Source organism: Colias croceus, chromosome 8, assembly GCF_905220415.1.
Source record: "Colias croceus chromosome 8, ilColCroc2.1".
Lineage (NCBI taxonomy): Eukaryota > Metazoa > Arthropoda > Insecta > Lepidoptera > Pieridae > Colias > Colias croceus.
This window is the reverse complement of record NC_059544.1, coordinates 7,126,107-7,145,493: the sequence shown is the minus strand read 5'-3', so window position 1 is coordinate 7,145,493 and position 19,387 is coordinate 7,126,107. Positions and strand designations below refer to the sequence as shown.

At 32.4% G+C, this 19,387-nt stretch overlaps 2 protein-coding genes and 1 long non-coding RNA gene across 3 annotated transcripts; 2 read left to right on the top strand and 1 right to left on the bottom strand.

The window, feature by feature from the left end:
* Positions 1 to 943: 943 nt before the first annotated feature.
* Positions 944 to 6,167, bottom strand: LOC123693993 (ATP-dependent RNA helicase me31b). The gene is made up of 8 exons (XM_045639282.1): positions 6,059 to 6,167; positions 5,406 to 5,625; positions 5,251 to 5,332; positions 4,532 to 4,738; positions 4,136 to 4,307; positions 3,752 to 3,902; positions 3,443 to 3,638; positions 944 to 3,246 (listed from the first exon to the last, which is right to left on the bottom strand). The coding sequence occupies exons 2-8, from the start codon at positions 5,468 to 5,470 to the stop codon at positions 2,788 to 2,790; spliced, it is 1,332 nt and encodes a 443-aa protein (XP_045495238.1). The 5' UTR covers positions 5,471 to 5,625; positions 6,059 to 6,167; the 3' UTR covers positions 944 to 2,787.
* Positions 6,168 to 8,262: 2,095 nt separating this feature from the next.
* Positions 8,263 to 13,948, top strand: LOC123694004 (WW domain-binding protein 4). Its single transcript, XM_045639299.1, has 7 exons — positions 8,263 to 8,306; positions 8,684 to 8,756; positions 8,873 to 9,064; positions 9,425 to 9,566; positions 9,737 to 9,827; positions 9,905 to 10,075; positions 13,746 to 13,948. Coding segments are annotated over exons 1-7 (861 nt in total). The 5' UTR covers positions 8,263 to 8,304; the 3' UTR covers positions 13,936 to 13,948.
* Positions 13,949 to 16,525: 2,577 nt separating this feature from the next.
* On the top strand, positions 16,526 to 17,916 carry LOC123693767. The gene is made up of 2 exons (XR_006751716.1): positions 16,526 to 16,720; positions 17,375 to 17,916. It is a non-coding gene; the product is annotated as an uncharacterized LOC123693767 (long non-coding RNA).
* Positions 17,917 to 19,387: the final 1,471 nt, after the last annotated feature.

Below are 19,387 nucleotides of genomic sequence, written 5' to 3'. Positions count from 1 at the left end.
TTTCTTGCTGTATGGTCGTGAAAGTTCTGCAAACTTGGGGAAGTTTTCGATTTAAATAATAATATTTCATATCACGTATTAAATTTGCAACCAATCTGTGTACGGAACATGTTTTGTTATTGAATATTATTTTTTTTATTATTATTAAACTGAATGAAAATGTTCCAAAAGTTCTGCAAACTTGACACAGATATCGGAAATATATACTGAACGGTTGTACATATAAATTTGCAACCTTTTTCGTTGACCGGAACATGTTTTTTTTATAACTAGGTTTCCGCCCGCGCAGTTAAAGAAAATGGGATTTCCGGGATTGCGTCATTTTCCCGGGATAAAAAGTAGCCTATGTCCTTTCTCAGGCAATGACCTATTATACTAGTAGACGCGGCATACGCCAACATCTTTGCACTAAAAAACAGCGTAATTAATACATACCTACTTACTAACGCATTATCACCAATACAGTTGTTCTCTCTTTCACTCTCACGCACGAGACATAATACATGTCTCACTCATGTACTTCGTAATAACAACTGCCGATTAAAATACAAAAAGAACGTCCAGCCACGACGCTGAATGGTGCGTGACTAAGTGAAACTCGGGCACTTACCTGAGTTTTTTCTTGCCAAAATAGAGAGCGGGTAACGTATCTAGCTCTTTTATATATCATAGTTTCTCAGGTATCAAAATATCTCCATATCAAATTTCATGAAAATTGGTTCAGTAGTTTAGGCGTGATTAAGTAACAGACAGACAGAGTTACCTACTTTCGCATTTATAATATTAGTATGGATTAGTAAAATAATTTTTCTGGTAAGTACATTTAATTTTGGGATTAATGTCAGTAATCGAGTGTCGCGCGGGCGGAATAGTTTAACTAGCATTGTACATATATGTAATATACAAACGCATGCAATAAACACTAAAGGGAAATAATATAACATTTTATGTGAAGAGTTTATTTTTGGCCCACTCTCAACAAGAATATATTTTTTTTAAACTAGAAAAATAACATAAATAATGCGCGCAATATAAAAATCAGTCGCAAGGTACCGTACGGATTAATCGAAATAATTCAACATCATAGCTTTAAAATACATACATATTTATTTTTCTGATTTTACCTGTCTGTTTTTCATTTGAACATAACTTTTACACACTATGGGAGAAACTGAACAATCTCAATAAAAACCCGAAGGCACCAATTTCTGATTTAATCTCAATGCATATGTGTATATTTTATCAGAGCATGATTTAACTGTGACCTATAGAAAAATATCTTTGATATGCTAATTTCGTCCTCGCCTGGCTTACGAATGAGATAAGCAGTATACTTTTTTTAATTTTGAAGACTAATATTTTTTTTATCTTTTGTACCACAATAGTATCACCAAATCACAACAGAATAGGCTTGGAAGCCTTTTAAACTAGAATTTACTATAGGAAGACGAAATGAACAAAGGTCTAAAATCTCACAAGCTCACCAGGCTTATAATGAAATGTATCACAGATATGGAGATTTTTTAAAACTTTCGACAATGGTTTTAAAAACTTCGAAAATAATGTTTTTATCTAAGTACTAAGGATTCGGAAAATTTTGCTAATCATTTTTTTAACAACGATGTAAGCATAAAGATATTGAAATCATTTTAACAATACTTCAGGCCACAAATGAGAATACTGACACAGGCAGTGTTTTATTTTTCGGTGGCAAATTGTCGACACAAATTGTAAGAGTTGAAATAAAGACATGTTGACCAAATAGTGCAACTCTTCACGTGACATCCCGAAATTTAGAACCCCCAGAGCATATTTTAAACGATTTGAACACAAATGCTCCGTTTACAAATCCCTGAGACAAAGGAATAGGCATGGCGCAAGCCGTCCCACCATGTTACTATTCCTTTGCCTTGTTACTAGTCACAGCCTCAAATTTTAAGCTCATGAATTAGGCCAATTCTAGTGGCGAGCTCAAGATATTGTTTTTGATCAAGAAAGAATGGATCAGAGTTCTTTTTTTATTGTTTTTTTTTAAAGCTGTGACTTTAACCGCTTTTAAATAATAATATTAACAATGGAAAGGAAGCACAAAATAGCAGTACCAGGTTAAGACAACACAAAATGTTTACACCACTATATAAATAAAATTGATCATAATTTCTTTTAAATATTTAACACTGCTTTAACCTGGTTGTAAATAAAATAACGACTTGTTCATTAACATTGTTCCAAGCGGTCAAGAACAACGCATTTGACACTGGTTTCAGAAACATATACTAATTTTTAAAGTTGTACATTTGAGCTAGACTGAAACCTACCCATATAACGGAAAGTTACATTAAATATTTTAACAACATAAAATAAAACTGGTGCTAGCTCAAATATGTGTTATATATGGGTAGGGCTAAATTTTAAAGGTTGAAAGTCTACCACAATTTATTCAAAATCCACATACAAATCTAGATAGACTTTCACTCAAATAGTGTTCAGATAAATATTTAACTTTTTAACAATCATAGGAAACCACGCACAGAATCCAATATGGACAAAGAGCGTCTGGGTGCCTTTCACAAGTCCTGATGTTTGTTTATATACACTTTAAAAAAGTAACCCTCTAGCAGGTTCGAGTCTTAATCCACGATAAACTATATACACGCACATTTTGTTACAATAAAATTCATTACACTTTTTACAAATAAGTTTTTTGTTTTTGCAGTTTAAACTAATTCCATACACCAGTAGGTAAGTCCAGTTTCAGCGGCGGGACGGGCGGCGGGCGGCAGAGCGTTACTTGTCCGCGCCGTCGTCGTCCTCGCCGGGGGTGCGCGCCACGTACAGCGCCGGGTCGATGACCTTCGGGATCGGCTTGATCTCCGTGCCCAGCTCCTGCTCGATGCGGTGCAGGGCGAATCGGTCCTCGTACGTGATCAGGTTGATGGCGATACCGAGGTGGCCGAACCGGCCCGAGCGCCCAATGCGATGCAGGTACGTCTCCGCCATCCGCGGGAAGTCGAAGTTTATGACCACGTTCACCGCCTGCACGTCGATACCCCTGGTGAACAGGTCCGAGCACACCAGGTTGCGGCACAGACCCGCGCGGAAGTCGTGGAACACGCGGTTGCGGTGTGCTTGCGCCATACGCGCGTGAATGTAATAACAGCAGTAGCCCAGCTCTGTGATTTTCTTTGCAAGTAACTCTACGCGTTGGGTGGAATTGCAGAATATGATGGATTGATTTATTTGCAACTGAAACAAACAATTATTATTTGTTTTAATTGATGCAGATTGAAGCTCTTCTATTAATAAACAGTCACTATCAATTGTAATAGTCTGTTTTATATTTTGTTGATAAACTTTATGGGGTAAAATTGTAGGCAAAATAAATTAATAAATCAATTGAGATAAGCATAAATAAATTTTATATCATTACAATTGTATGTACCTTTGAAAAGAGGGTATTTAAACAGTGCACTTTTTGTCTCTCTTGTACGAAAGCATAGTACTGTGTGACTCCCTTTAGTGTCAACTCTTCCATAAGATTAATCTCATACGGTTCTCGGAGATGCTTCTCCATAAACTGTTTCACACTTAATGGAAAGGTTGCTGAGAATAGCAAGATTTGGCGTTCTTTTGGTAATCTGTAAAAGATTTGACAATTTAAGAAAAACATATTTTTGGGCAGATTTTTATTTTTATGTTCTATGTTTCTTGTTATATGAATTTTGTTATTATTTTAAGAATATCAACTAACCTTGAGATAACCATATCTAACATGCCCTTAAAGTCTTGAGAAAGAAGTTTATCTGCCTCATCTAATACCAGCATCCTGCACTGGTCCATTTTGGCTACTTGCTTATCCATGAGATCAATCATTCGCCCAGGTGTGGCAATTATTACTTGGACTGAAAAAAGTATTATTATTTAATTACCAATATACCACAAAAATTATTACCGAATTCATTTAACTTGATCGAATGACAAAAAAATATTAAATTTTATATTTTTCATAATCAGAGCTGTTTCTGTAATTATTTTTATAGATTCAAAAATTGAATTTATATTTTTAAAACAGACTTTACCAAATTACAATAAGGTCATTTACTTTGATTCATGTAACTTTTATATAAAAACTTACCATTTTGGTATATACGCATAATATCATCCCTCAGGTTTGTGCCTCCTGTAGTGACCATTACACGTATATCTGTGTGTTTTGCTAGTTCGATGCAGATTTGTGATGTCTGTAAGGCTAGCTCTCGAGTTGGTACCACAATTAAAGCTTGAATATAATCTTTTTTTGGATCAACCTACAAACACACTTATATTACATTCTATTGCTTAAAAACTATACTTAGTTTAGTTAAGAGCAGACTTATCAGCATTGGTTTTATCACTTATGATAAGAAGTGAAGGGGAATCCAAACAATATCATCATGTTTACAAATTTAATTAACATTGATATGAATAAATTAAAATCAATTTTTTTTTTCTGAATGCTTCCAAATATAACAAGTTAAACATATATTTTTACCTGTTCTAAGACTGGAATACAATATGCGCCCGTTTTGCCGGTTCCGTTTTTGGCCCTTGCGAGTACATCCTTACCACTGAGAGCAATGGGTATTGAAGCCTCTTGAATGGGGGATGGCTTTTCCCATCCCTTTTCGAAAATACCCATAAGGATTTCTCTCTTTAGGCAAAACTCTTCAAACTCATTTCCTCTTGTGTCTGTTACATCCTAAAACAAAAATCAAAACCATTTTTAACATTGTTAAAAATATTGATATTATTCTATTCTTGCTTTTTTCATATGCATGAGTTTTGTACTTAAAATTTAAACATCTCAGCAATGCACTTCAGGTCTGGATTCTTGGTCAATAAAAAAATACTAATAATTAGGATAACATGGATACGAGATATCTATTTCATAATTCTACTAATATTATAAATGGGAAAGGTGGTAAGAATTAGTAGATATATGTTGTCTTGCTTTCATAACTAAACCGCTGATTGTCTCTCTATGAAATTAAATACAAAAATATATTTTCGTCCGGATAGGCACAAAGGATAAAAAGAAGCCAGGTAGGTACCTACAATGAAATTTAAGCAGCTGAATCCAATACCTAATATAGAATTTTTTGTATATGAAAACATAGCTAAATACTTTTTCAAAGATAATATCATTAGCTAGGTATGACAAAAAAAAGTAAAAAAAAAATTCAAATTGTCTGGAAAAATATCAATACTTACACTAGTTTTTATTCTTCTATCTTTAGGGGGTAGTTTTAATTTTGATTTCCATCCAATGTCGTCAACCGTTTTATCGACATCTCTAAAAACATTAAAAAACGGTTAGGAATAGATTACACACACATATCCCGAATTCAATGACTCGACATACTGACCCTTTCTGATTATTTAAACTGTTTCCGACGTGATTACTTGAACTAATTCTATTTTCGGTCATCATTTTTCCAAAGTTGCCCTCTAGGGGAGACTAAAATTAGAAACTTATCACAAATCTCTTGTACAGTCCAACACAAAACAAATTTCACGATAAGTCACTTTTCGACACATAAGATATTTAGAAAGTTAATCACGTATACCAGACGAGTTCAGGATTATCTGTAACAATAAAATTAAAGCATTTAAATCAATACATCTACAACGGTACACAATATACAATCGGGATTAAAGATTAGGTACAAGACGCGTCAACAAGACAGATACAATACTTGTGTACAATTATTTTTGTCCGTACAGCCAATACGTAAGATAGTTGGGATAAAACTTAAATATTATATTGTTACAACAATGGATTTAGAGAGAATTAATCAACGACTACAACGAAATAAATACTCGATTGAAAAGATATAAACAGATTCAGTTGATACCAATATAGAACGATTTAAATTTTAAATATGGCCGCCACAAAAAATTATCCTTGATGAATACATGGAATTAAATAATTAAGGAATCTGCTGAAACTGAAAACAGTATCTTTACACTATCTACAACAATAAAATATAAGATATTTTTAAAGAAAAACAAATATCACCTTGATAAAACTTTATAAAAGACGACGACACTCGATACTCGACGACGACATCACAAAGTAACCAAGCGGTAGTGTTGCAACTTGCAAAATGCAATTTGCAATGTTTCCATTGCAATTTTTATTATTAGCATCATTGTTGATAAACATATTTATGAGCGTTATGCACGAATATTAACTTTACTTGTTAAATAGGTGCAAAGTTTAGTACATATTTGAATTATAGGAAAATAATAAATTACAAAACTGTATAATTTACAATTTAGTGTGAAGAAAATGTATTTGCTTTTAATTTGCGTAATTTCAGAAAATTTACTTGATACAAGTAAATTTTCATTGATGAATGTTTCATTCAATGAATGTTTTGATTTTCTTCAATTTTAAATATTTAGATCAAAGAAAATATATTAGAAAAAATTTATACGTATTATTATTTGATGGATTCGATGGATTAGAAGAATCACGTGACGTTTTTTATCTTATCACGTTTTGGTGCAATTTAATAAATGAAAAAAGAAAATGTTATTTTTTTATTATTATTGTACCAAAATGTGTTTCATTATCTAAGATAGAGTATTAGTCTATTCGACTTTGTTAGTTGTTTTATGTTAATTTACACTTAATTTAAGCAATCTTCTTAAATTGTTCAAATAGCAACACTCATCATTGTGACCTTGCGGGCTGGCTGGCAGGCTACTCACAAACCTGTCGCAATACAGTTAGTTTTCCAATTACAGGATTAGAGCGCATTATGCGGCATAATGCTTTACGTCGAATGTTTCAACTACAGCAACGTTTCGCACAATCGAGCACTCTTAAAAGTAATGCGCGTGATGTGTGCAATCGATGCCAACTCAGTGACAGAATTTTAATTTTTCCTCTTTAAATTCGGCATTGTGCACCACTGAGTCGCATTATGCTCTATTATGCTCTGTAATTGGAAAACTACCTGGTTGCACGGGGATCGGAACAATTTCATATATTCTCTACAAACAAGCCTGCCGTTCAGTGTGTAAGTGATATGCCGGCTACTCACGTACCTGCCGCAGGGGCAATATTTGAACAATCTCGGTTGCACGGCGGTCGGAGCAATTTCAGCTGTTCTCAAAATTGCCCCTGTTTGCCTATACACATCACAATTAAGGAGTCAATAATTAAGTGTGCAATCCCAATATTGCCCCTGCTGCAGGTGGGTGAATAGCCGGTTGTAGTCCCACTGAAGGCTAGTTTAAGAGAAAGGCTCCTGGTTCCTGCATTGTAGAAACACCAATCGATAATGGTGTCGTCTTGGCACTTTCTGTAGTGCTACCAAAAAAAAGAAAGAAGAATTGGTTGCAGAAACGAAGCAAATTGAGCCATGTCGCAAGCGACATGTTTACGCTACAGAGCATAATATTTACCACTTTTTGACATCATTCATCGAGGCATTAACAGCTGGTCGAGGATCCTCCCTTTGTCGATGGAGGAATTCTAATATTTCTTCCTCCACAAGCCACATGACCACTGTGAAAGATTTTGAAGTAGATAATCTTAAAAACTTTTTGCGAATGGATATTGGATATTAATTCTTATGAAGAGCTCCTGGTTATCGTTACACCAATAATAGAAAAGCAAGACACGTTTATGCGGAAGGTGCTACGTACTATAAACGATTAACCGCTGCATTAAGGTTTTGGTAAGCGGGCAGAGTTACGAGGATTTTAAACTTATGCAATTGTCCCAACCGTACTACACGTGCGGCAGCTACATCCTAGAGAGTTAGAAAAGCCTTGCGCCCCTACCGCCCCGCCGCAGGCCCTATTTAAATATTGCCCCTGCTTGCCTATACACATCACAATTAAGAAGGCAATTAAGGGTCCCAATATTGCCCTGCGGTAGGCTGCTCACTCACCTGAGTGAGCAGCCCGCTTTATGTATTTTGTTGCCTGCATTGTGCCTAAAGTACGCTTTTTTTTTAATGGCAACATTTTCATGTATTTTCATGTCACAGTCACAGACACCTGTCACAAGTGACACAACTCACAGCTGAGCAATAAACCTTTGGTTTCATGTTTTCAAAGTGTTTTCAAATATATTATTGGTATTTAAAAAATACTATTTATATAACGAATACATAGTATTTTTACATGTACCAAATAAAATTAAAACAAAATAATTCAATAAAACATGTGATATTTTGTAAAATATCCTCATTATAACTTATTTTGTATAAATTTATTAGGTATTTAGTAATTCTATTTTATTACAAAATGTAAGTATAAATTCATGTATCTATTATTTTACAAAATTATTAAAAAAATGCACAAAATTACAGTATTTCGTGTATTGTAAACTTGTGCATACAACATATAAATCCAAAGTAGGTTATGTATTTAATAACCTACTTTGGATACCGGTAGTAACAATTACCTATATATGGAACAAAAAAAACATCATTGTATCTACTAATCAATTGTATTTAGAAACTAAATATAGTTAGATGATGATTTGGATTTAGTAATAACTTATGTGATTGAATCTGAACTCTCTCTTTGTATTACAGTGTAAGTAATACATAATATAGATAATCTAAAAAGTCGCCAAAATCACCCGAAATCTAATTTCTAATATACACTTATCTTTTTACAGGACAGAGTATTGGAAATCACAAGCGCGGAAATATTGTGAATTTTGCAAGTGTTGGTTAGCAGATAATAAAGTTGTAAGTAGAATTTGATTCCTTATTTTGCATCATAAAACATGATTGAGTTTACTCATGAAGGTGTCAAAGGTCATATATTTTAGTATATAGTTGTAATTGGTTTGTAATTTTTACAGTCAATATCATTCCATGAAAATGGCAAGCGCCACAAGGAAAGCGTTAAAAAACACATATCACAGATTAGTAAGAAGAGTGCAAAAGAATTCAAGGCAAAGGAAAAGCAAGATGATGACATCAGAAAAATGGAAGAAGCTGCCATGAGTGCATATTTGAAAGATGTTCAGAACAACGCTGATTTGACTTCTAAGGTAATTTTAGAAGTGGATTTTAGTGTAACTTCATATTTTGGTTAGAGTTTTCTTGTTTTGTACTTCATGTATCATTATCTCAGTCTTTGAGATTATCACCTCAGTATTAAACTTTAAATAAATGTAACATAGATATCTTAAAGTTTAAAAATATTTATGCAGTATTGTAAAGTTATATGACATGGAGATGGTATAACATATTATGGAAGGTCAATAACCCTGTGCTGCCAATTAGATTATAGATTAATGATACTAATATATCTTTACTTTCATGCAATACTATTTAATTAAATAGTATGAATTTTTATAGAGATTTCCACTACCATTCAAATTTACATATAAACTGTGTTTATATTGCAGAATATTAATGATATGCTTGGCCAGAGTGGCAATAGCAGCCAAGATATTGTAGTATCAGCTCCAGGGCCTGCATCAGAACCTGTTTGGCATGAAGTTAAAGGTGCAGATGGAAACTCATACTACTGGAACACACAAACAAATGGTATTAACACATTAATGTTACTTATATAACTTAGGATTGTCCGATTGTCTCAGATTTGTTGATGTATTCGTAAAATTAAGTTAATAAAGAAAAAATATTATTTTTAAAAGATTTCACAAATGTTTAATTATTATTATTGAACCCTTATAGCAATAATTAATTTCTTTCAGAAACAACCTGGGATACACCAGATAACTATTTATCAATCACACAGCAAGAAGAGAAAAAATTAAAAGAAAATAAAAAGGAGAAAAAATTACTGTAACTATCTCATTTTCATCCATTTACTTTATATCCTTCTTAAATTATACATTTTAATTTACACTATTTTTTTCTAGAAAGCAAAAACAAAAAGAGGCCATGGTCGAAGTTAAAGCGCATATGGCAAGAGAGAGTATGAAAGAATTAGCAGTTAAAAAGGAGAAACCACCTCCTGTGAGTGTACCTTTGTATGGTCCTGAACCTAGAAGTAGTAAACCTTATGGAAAATGGGAAACAGTTGTTCATGAGTGAGTATTCTTTTGACTTTAAAACATATAGCAGTCAGAACTTGCGTCTGAATTTTAGCATGTATTAATTTGTATTGGAAAGATAATGTTATAAATTGGATAATCAGTTCCATTTCTTATAGCAGGTATCTACTAATAGAAAGTGTAAGTAATAAGTTTGTACGCTAGGTTATGTTATTTTTTGTAGTATTTTGTATTCTGACAAATTATATAAATGGTTTTTTTTTTATTAAAAGGAAAATACATAACAATCGCAAATTATATACATATTATATTATATATAATTACGTATTCTTCTATAGTCTATACGATTCGTCTTCTTCTGTTTCGCGTTGTCACGGCATCACGTGTGAACGGCTGAACCGATTTCGATAATTATTTTTTTATAATATTCCTTGTAGTACGAGGATGGTTATTATGTAGAGAAAACGTAAATATGTACCACGGGCGCAGCCGGGGCGGACCGCTAGTTGTTTATAAATACAGGGTGATGTAATTTAAACAAAGACTTTAGGTATAACTATATTCGACGAGATATACTTCGCGGCACGCGGATTAGAATATTTTTTACTTTACCTAGGTTAAATTATGTAATAATTTTAATAAGTTTTGTAAACAAGATATAAACGTAAATTTTTATACATAAATTTTTATACATATACAACTTTTATTGTAATGTAACATAAAACCTTATCTCTTATGTGCTAAGGTTTCGCTTGTATTGTTTCTTGAGAGTGAGAGCACGTCACACGTGTTATTTGTACCTATTGTTTATATAGGTTTATATCGTTATTTTGAATTTGACATGAAATTTAATTATGTAATATTATTTGATAATTGAATGATTGTCAATACTATATTACGATAAAATTGATTGTGAGAATAAATAATTAAGTCCATCGATTGAGTTACTTTTAAATTGTAATTTTACATATAAATTTTGAGAGCTTTCATATTATCTACAACGCACCCATTTTACAATTATTCAAGTCTACACTTAAACTAGAGTCGCATTTATTTTTGAACATACTGTATAGGTATTAAAATTGCATAAGTGTGAGTACTGTGAAGATGCCAACTTTCCTTAATCGGCTGTAAGTACTCAGTCGAAATTTTGCTGGAATCGTAATTTACTTCTCTGAGATAAACGACCTCGTAATGCCACTGTTAACCAACCGATGGCATTGCCTTAGCTTCGCTACGATATCTACGTGACACAAAAACTATCAGATAAAGTGAATATTGCCACGTTTACAGTTACATTTAGAAATGTTAGCCAGAAAACTAATCAGAAAAAAAAGATTTATCTAAATTATAAAAAACACCTTCGTATAATAAAATAATAACTACCTCATAGGTAGGTACATAATATTATTTATTTCTATAGAGACCGCCATCCAGACCGTTCATTATTTGTTTATATACAATAGGTAAACAAGTCCATTTAAAAGTCTTATGTACAGTACTCCAAAATTAATAATGCGCATGCAGATTTTCGCTAATTATCGTATTTCCAGAAACACCCGAATCACCCCGAAACATTGAATCGTAAGTGCCCTAAACAATGCACTTGCATCTTGCACCTTGTTGGGAAGAAATAGGAGTCAATTCAGAGTCATACACAATTGAAAACAATTCGGGCGATAGGTGACGGTAGCCTGTCAGTCAAAAAATTCAAAAATCCGTCAGTCGTCTTTATTTATTGGTGGTGACCGCACGTATTATCTCTGTATGGAATTATATAGAGCTGCTGTTACATACCCTTCGTAGTTTTCAAAGTTTAATTTTCCGGTAAAATGATTATTTACACAGGTAGCAGATAGCAGTGGGGAAAGTGAAAATTAATAAGAGAATAATGAAAGTTCTGTAATTTTACGATATCAGAAATAGAGATAATCCCTGATTCTCTAAATCCTTTATACTGAGGTTTTAATCATTAGATTTCACAATTTAAAGGTAAACCAGTGTTTGAAAATGTTTTTTTTTAATATAAACTTTGTCTTATTTTATCCTTCCATACATTCATCATTACGCCAGCTTCAGAAAGACACTTTAATAGTTCAAAGTATAGAATTTTCCTAGTAAATAAATCAATACAACAAATATATATGATTAACTATGGAGTTTCTTGCCGATTCTTCTCAATAGATACTGCTTTCCGAATCGGTGGTAAATGTTAAAAATATATATTGACGTTTCAAAAGTGCTTCTCGAAGAAGTCTAATTGAATAAATAAATGTTTGAGTTTGAGTTTATTCGCAATCGTGTGGCTTATCCTCGCTATTAACCTTTTAACCGCCCGACTTCAGAACAGTTGGCGTGTCCCTAGCGCCCGGCACAGTGAATCGAAAATTAAATACCTAAAAGAAAGAGGGATGTGCGATACTTAACATTGTGATGTCGATATTTCGTTATAATAACGACATTTGCATTTGCGAGCGTGGTTAACTAACAACTACATCTCACCAAGCTAAGTTTGCACCTCGCGTCGTTTACGTCACACTGAGGGTTAGGTAGGTACGGGCTGTAAAAAATGATTCGCTATGACTAAAAGTAAACAAATGTTTGTTAGATTTTACTTTGCATTTGTTGTATGCCGCATTCCAGCGAGGTGTAAACTTAGCATGGTGGAGATATAGGTATACTACTTAGGTACCTTACGAAATTATTCGACATTTTTCGCAAGTCAGTAAAACAAAGTGTTTAAAAATTTGAACGATTTATTAATTATTTTCATCGCCTTCTAGAATTCGTATTAACTCTTCAGTAGTCGTCATGTATTTCATATGTAAATTCACTTAATTTTAAAGGAATTAAATGAAATACTCACAAATATTTGTAAACAAATGTTTTATTAACAATTGCTGTATTTGTTTTAAAGTTAATTAGTCAGTATAACGAGAAATATTTTGATTTATGTTTATTTTTGTATCGAAAAATCTTGGCATATGTCCCGTCCCTCATGTCGGATTTTGTCGTCATGGGCGTTGCACATCAATACAATTTTCTAAAAATAATGTTAGTAATTCATCTAACTTTGGACATTATTTTTAGGACTTCTTATTAAGAGACTAAAGTGTATTAAACTGTAAATGATTACTTAGTTAACTATTTGCCTAGTATAAACATATTTTTTATAGAATGCAGCGTAATTAATTAAAAAAGCTGATTAAACGAGCACTGATATTTTGGTCGTAAATATACGACTCTGGCGAAATGGGCCCGAAAATATTTGTCGGATTAATCCGACGTAGGCGGTTAAAAGGTTAACTTACATTGAATTATCGAAACAAATTTCGTTATTTATCTCTTTTACCATAAAAATCACAATAAAACTCATAATTCTACTAAAACTATGCATGAAGTAAATACATTTAACCACTCTATATACATATCATCTTCGGAGGCTCGCGGAATATGACAGTTGCCGAACAGTGACGAATTTTTCTATGCGCATTATTAGTGCTGATTTACTAAACTGTTTACATCTAGACTTCAAGCCTCTGTACTGACTTCAAATCTGTTTACACAGGGTTTTTTTTCGGGTCAACACTGATTTGCCTCGAATTTGTAGTCAGTTACTGACCCTGTGTAAATCAGCACTTAGTTTGGGAGTACTGTCTATGCTATTGTTTTTTTGATATCTATTAATTAATGTATTTTGTTACAGACCAGTCGAAAAGATAGATTTACAATTGCCAAAGAAGGAAGTTTTTGTACCGCCTGTTGTAGTGCAACCAGAAATTGTGCGTTTTAAAGAAAAACGTGTTGAGTCTCTTGGTGAGGGACCTGTGAGGTTTAAGAAGAGAAAAATCAATAATGCTAAACGAAACATGAGACAAAAAGTAGTTGATGAATAAACAATTATTTGTACTATAAACTTTTTTTATTTTTTTAAATCTAAAATTAAATAATATTTTTTTTTTAATTAATTTAATTAACAAAATTAAGATATGTTGGAAGATGAGTTTACTATACATATAATCGAAATTAGTTCCAAATCATAATTATATTAGTCGGTAAAGAAACTTTTGTTAAATTAGTTTCAAGATAATCCGGGTTTTAAATTATGTATGTAGTAACTACCTAACTTTTCAATTTATTTTTTAAATATTGATACTTAACTACTGTTATCTATTAACTACATATTATTATATCAAATAAACATTTTGTGATTTTAATTAATCTGAACGCTGATATGAAAATTGAAACAGAGGTAGGTACTAAAAATCAGTATGAAATCGGAAATTATATAGCTCAAACAAAAGGTATGATTAATGATAAGATCCTATAATGAGTTCTCCAATCTCTAGATATTAATTATTATTCATTAGCTCTGTTCTTATATTAGACAAGATATCAATAAAAACAATTACCTACTAAACAGGTTTTTGGGAAAATAGGAGCGTATATTATAGAATACAAATGCCTATGTCATCTCGACGATACATACATTATAACTAGATTACATAATACAGTACTCATACTCATTGTGATGCACTGCAAGCCTGCAGCTGTCAATTGTCGTACATACATACATTTACACACGCCGACCCGTCATTATTATTTTTGGTGAGATTTCATCATTACCTTCGGCGCCGACTAATTAAACTATGACGTCTAATAATAATTAATACCTCAGCTCACGAACGAAATATATTACTTAGCGACCTACCTTATTACCGACATATTTAATAACTAGCGGTCCGCCCCGGCTTCGCCCGTGGTACTGGTACATATTTCGCAATAAAAAGTAGCCTATGTCCTTTCTCGGGTATCAAAATATCTCCATACCAAATTTCATGCAAATTGGTTCAGTAGTTTAGGCGTGATTGAGTAACAGACAGACAGAGTTACTTTCGCATTTATAATATTAGTATGGATTATTTCTGAACAAAAATCTATACCGCCCTTTCAAATAAAGAAAGCAGATGTTTGAAATTTTGACAGGGTAGTAAAAATTTCTAAGGTAACCTTGTAACAATTAATAACTGCGTTAAAAACAACCGACTTCAAACAAATACAGACAAAAATGCTCATAAAATAAAAACTACTGGAAACGTAGTGGTTATATCCTCTTTGCTACTGGGCCTATCCGAATAAAATTTTTATGGGACCAATTCGACACCATCCCGCATCGAACAAAAAAAGAATCACGTAAATCGGTTCAGAAACCTCGGAGTAATCGGTGTACATACATTAAAAAAAAAAAACATACCGGCCGAATTGATAACCTCCTCCTTTTTTTTGAAGTCGGTTAACAAACACAAAAATATGCAGTGAAATTAAAACCTACTTTTTTGAAGTTGATTGAAAATAATCGTGTCTTGAAATGATAAATATTTGAAAAATTAAAGAAAAGAAAAAATACTCTGGTATTAGAATCCGGCTATTCTTACCGTGACCTCGGCGTGTACATACCTACCTAATTTATATTATTATAAGTTGCATTTAATTGTATGAACAAAAAAAATATCTACAACCAAATAAACATTGTTTATAAATCGCCACAAACCTCGATACGTAGATAGGTACAACCCGCACTTGATCGGTTTTATTTTACCCTTCTCTCCACCATACTCATTAAAGTTGCAAAAGAAACCTCTTATTTGTAATTACTTAACCCATTGTAATGCTTCAACTATTTTATTAGGACGAAATCCCACAAGATTTTGAAGATAATAAGATTCGAGGGCGTTTAACTCTTATCAGCATAAAACATCGTTTGTGATGAAAAGTAGTTCAATAAATAGATAAATATTTCGGGACATTTTTCACACACGGGACGATCTGATCCCATACCAAGCTTTCGCTTGTCTTAACATACATATTACAGATATAATTTCAGAAATCCCATTGTAGATTTATATTTTTTACGCATTTATTACCTACATACATGATAATTAATCTCTTTTTTTAGTACTAGTTTTTAGTACAATAGGTACCTACTGTTAACTATTATGCGTTTTTGTCCCCATAGGTATATTGCAATCCTAACCCTCAATAAGACAACAGGCACCAATTTAATAATTTTAGACATAGGATTGAAATACGAATAAATAATTTTTAAACAGGTAGAAATAAATATACGCCGAAATTCGAAAAGGGTGGTGTTATGTTCTAAGCTTCCTAAAGCTCTACATTAGATGTAAGTTCCTAAAAATAAGCTTAACGTACCTAGTAGATACTACTAGGTACGCTAAGTATTATATGTATCCACCTTTAAAATTCCTAATATTAATTAATATATAAAGAATATGTAGTAAAATTTCATACTACTACTAACTGAGATGATCTGTTTATATTCCTCAACCATTATAATAAGAACAACATTTATTTAATCGACTCGTCGGCCCATTTATCTATTGTTAAGGTGTGATCCGGGTTTATATGGAAATGACTTTGTAATCTTAAGGCTTAATGCGACATTGTGAAGAGTATTATGTCCGGTATCATTGAACGCCATGGCGATGATATTCATATCACGGACGGGACGTCAGTCTCCCAGGCCGCTATATAAATGTTAGATTGGATCCGTAAGCAATCAGTCGCAGCAGTCGATAGCATCCTCATCTAGCAACCTGCTAGAGATCAGTTTTGTTGTCTCGACGTTATTGTGTATCAACAACCAACATGTTCAAGCAGGTATGAATTAGGATAATATAACAATTGACATCAAAGATTAAACTTGCTGCTTGCTTTTTCGTAATCGTAATCTTAGGTACTTACCTATGTTTTCACTGTTAGTGCCCATTTGTTTTTATTTGATTTACCTATTATTAATTTTGTTACTTATTACTTGAGTACCTACTGCAGTCCATTATTAGGGATAAGTCCTTATGTTAATGTTTGATAAATTTATTATTTAAAACTAAAATAAGTAAGTAACTTACTAGCTAAATATTTTTATTGCCATAAAAATATCTTGCATAGCAGACATTGTCTTTCTTTTTGCCTTAATTATTTTTTTATATTATAATTCAAAAAACACACAATGTAATAGCTATAAGATGTGATCATTATTGAATCTACATATTTATAGCTTTTACCATCTATTTATGACTCTACATCAAAGTCTCTCCAAACTCAAAATTCAAATTCAAAGAATGTAGATTTACAGAGATTTATTTTTTCAACCAGAATTTAAAAAAAGTTCTTAATTGTCACAAATTGAATTGTATCATTGTTTCGTTAATTGTATCATTCATCATTCCACGTTAACGATCCCTATTAAATTTTATAAAAAAAAAATTCGTCACTTGTTTAAATGTAAGTACTTAATTTTCGTATTTTTTTCAGTGCCTGTTCTTCATCGCAGCTTTTCTGCTCGTAGCGTCAGCGGTAGCGAAGCCTCAAGTCCTGCTTGATACCTATGGCTACTACGCCGCCCCAGCCTACGTCGCGTCATACAGCACACCACTGGCATACTCCTACCCTTACGCATATGCTTATTCCTACCCACTTGCCTATTACTAGAAAATACCAAATTCGGACCCTCGATTAAATTAATTACTAATAGCGTATTATGTTTATATTGATTTTATTGCAACAAATAATCTAAAATGTGTGTGCAAATTAATCTTAAAAATTAAATAACGCGGTACTGTACCTACGTTATAGTTTTATTTTCTCACGATTAAACAATGGACTGAACAAGATCACGAACAGCAAAAAAACCAATCCTATCAAAAAAAAATTACAATACATAATGTTAAAAGGTTCGTGATGAAAATCAATAATGATGACATTAGACATGTATCTTTAATCTTGTTATGTTTTTGCGGCACTATTATAGCAATATTAATGTTATTACGTGAACAATAAAGCATTATTTTAAAACACACGATCTTATGATTTAACTTTTTACCTACCGCTCCTTAATATAGAGTTCCTCTGTAGAGTCTATATACAAAATAAACTACTACATTTATAACTTAACGTAACTTTTCTACCATATTAAGAAAATGTATCTCCCTTGTGAATATAAACACAATCATCAGAGAGTTCTCATATTCATAACACCAGTAGATAGATAGGTATATCATTTCACTACTAGACATCTATCTAACAAATGCAAGGCTCCATTATTATGGTTTCGATTTGAATCATCGTCCACAGAACCCTGTACATAATGTATGTTTTATTATTATCCGTTTTTTTTATAATATTGAACTTTTTTCATCAATCTAATCTAGTATAACTCAGATCAGAATTACGAAAAAATAGAAACTACCTAACTAAGTGGTTATATTAGATTGAAGTTTCGATCTTTTTTTTCAAAACTATGTTAAGTACTTACATTTATTTGATTCTGAATTTAAAAATAATAATTATTTTCTATATCGCTCCTTTATGATAACGGAAACAAGTACAATATTATATTTATTTTTAAATTAGTAATCCTGAGGGATTACGTTAATATACGCATCTATGAGTAATAGGTGATGAGATCAATAGCAATTGTATTACAATAAGCTTATGAATGGACGAAGTTAGGACAGATGACACACTAGCTGACTTAATAAATATGGTATGGCCAAGGTCATGGTGTCCATGGTTTTCCCTGTCATTTGTATGCACAAGTTGATATGTGGATAACATTGCTTCTATCACTTTTGGTGTCCAATCCTTTACGATATGTAAGGGATAGGTTTATTACAACATCTAAATACATACCTTACGTAAATTGTACCTTTTAGCTTTTTTATATGATAAAAGTGGAATCCTGAGAAGGTGAAGATGTAATAAATATATAGGTACCTATTCGCTCTTTAAAAGAGCAATATATTGTGAATTTTTATTATGGACATAGGTTTCGAAACATAATAAGAACAGATTACAGTTTTGCATTATTCATTTACCTAGAATCTAGATGATTTATTATATAAGTTTTTTCTAAGTTTTTTAGGTTTCGTCTTCATTTATTTAAGAATTCTAATCAAAACAATGTATATGTGGCCGATATCTACGCAATTTATTGCACATTATTACAAATTATTATTATTTTATTATTGCAATTTATTACAAAAGTACCTACCTAGACCCTTTTTGGGTAGTTATATGGCCAGTTCTGCAGAAACTTAGGAATAAAATTATAAAATGTAAAGTCTCGTGTCCCCGTAGTGGGGTAAGGGGCAGATGCATTATGCATGTACATCTGTTTTACTGATCGATTTTCTTTAGAGACAAGTAGGTGATCAGTCTACTGTATCCTACCAGACCGAGACATTTTTTTTTCTTCGTCTCCACTGGGATCGAACCCAGGGCCCCTCAGTTCTACGCTCACGCGTAAACCACTAGGAGGTGGTCAGG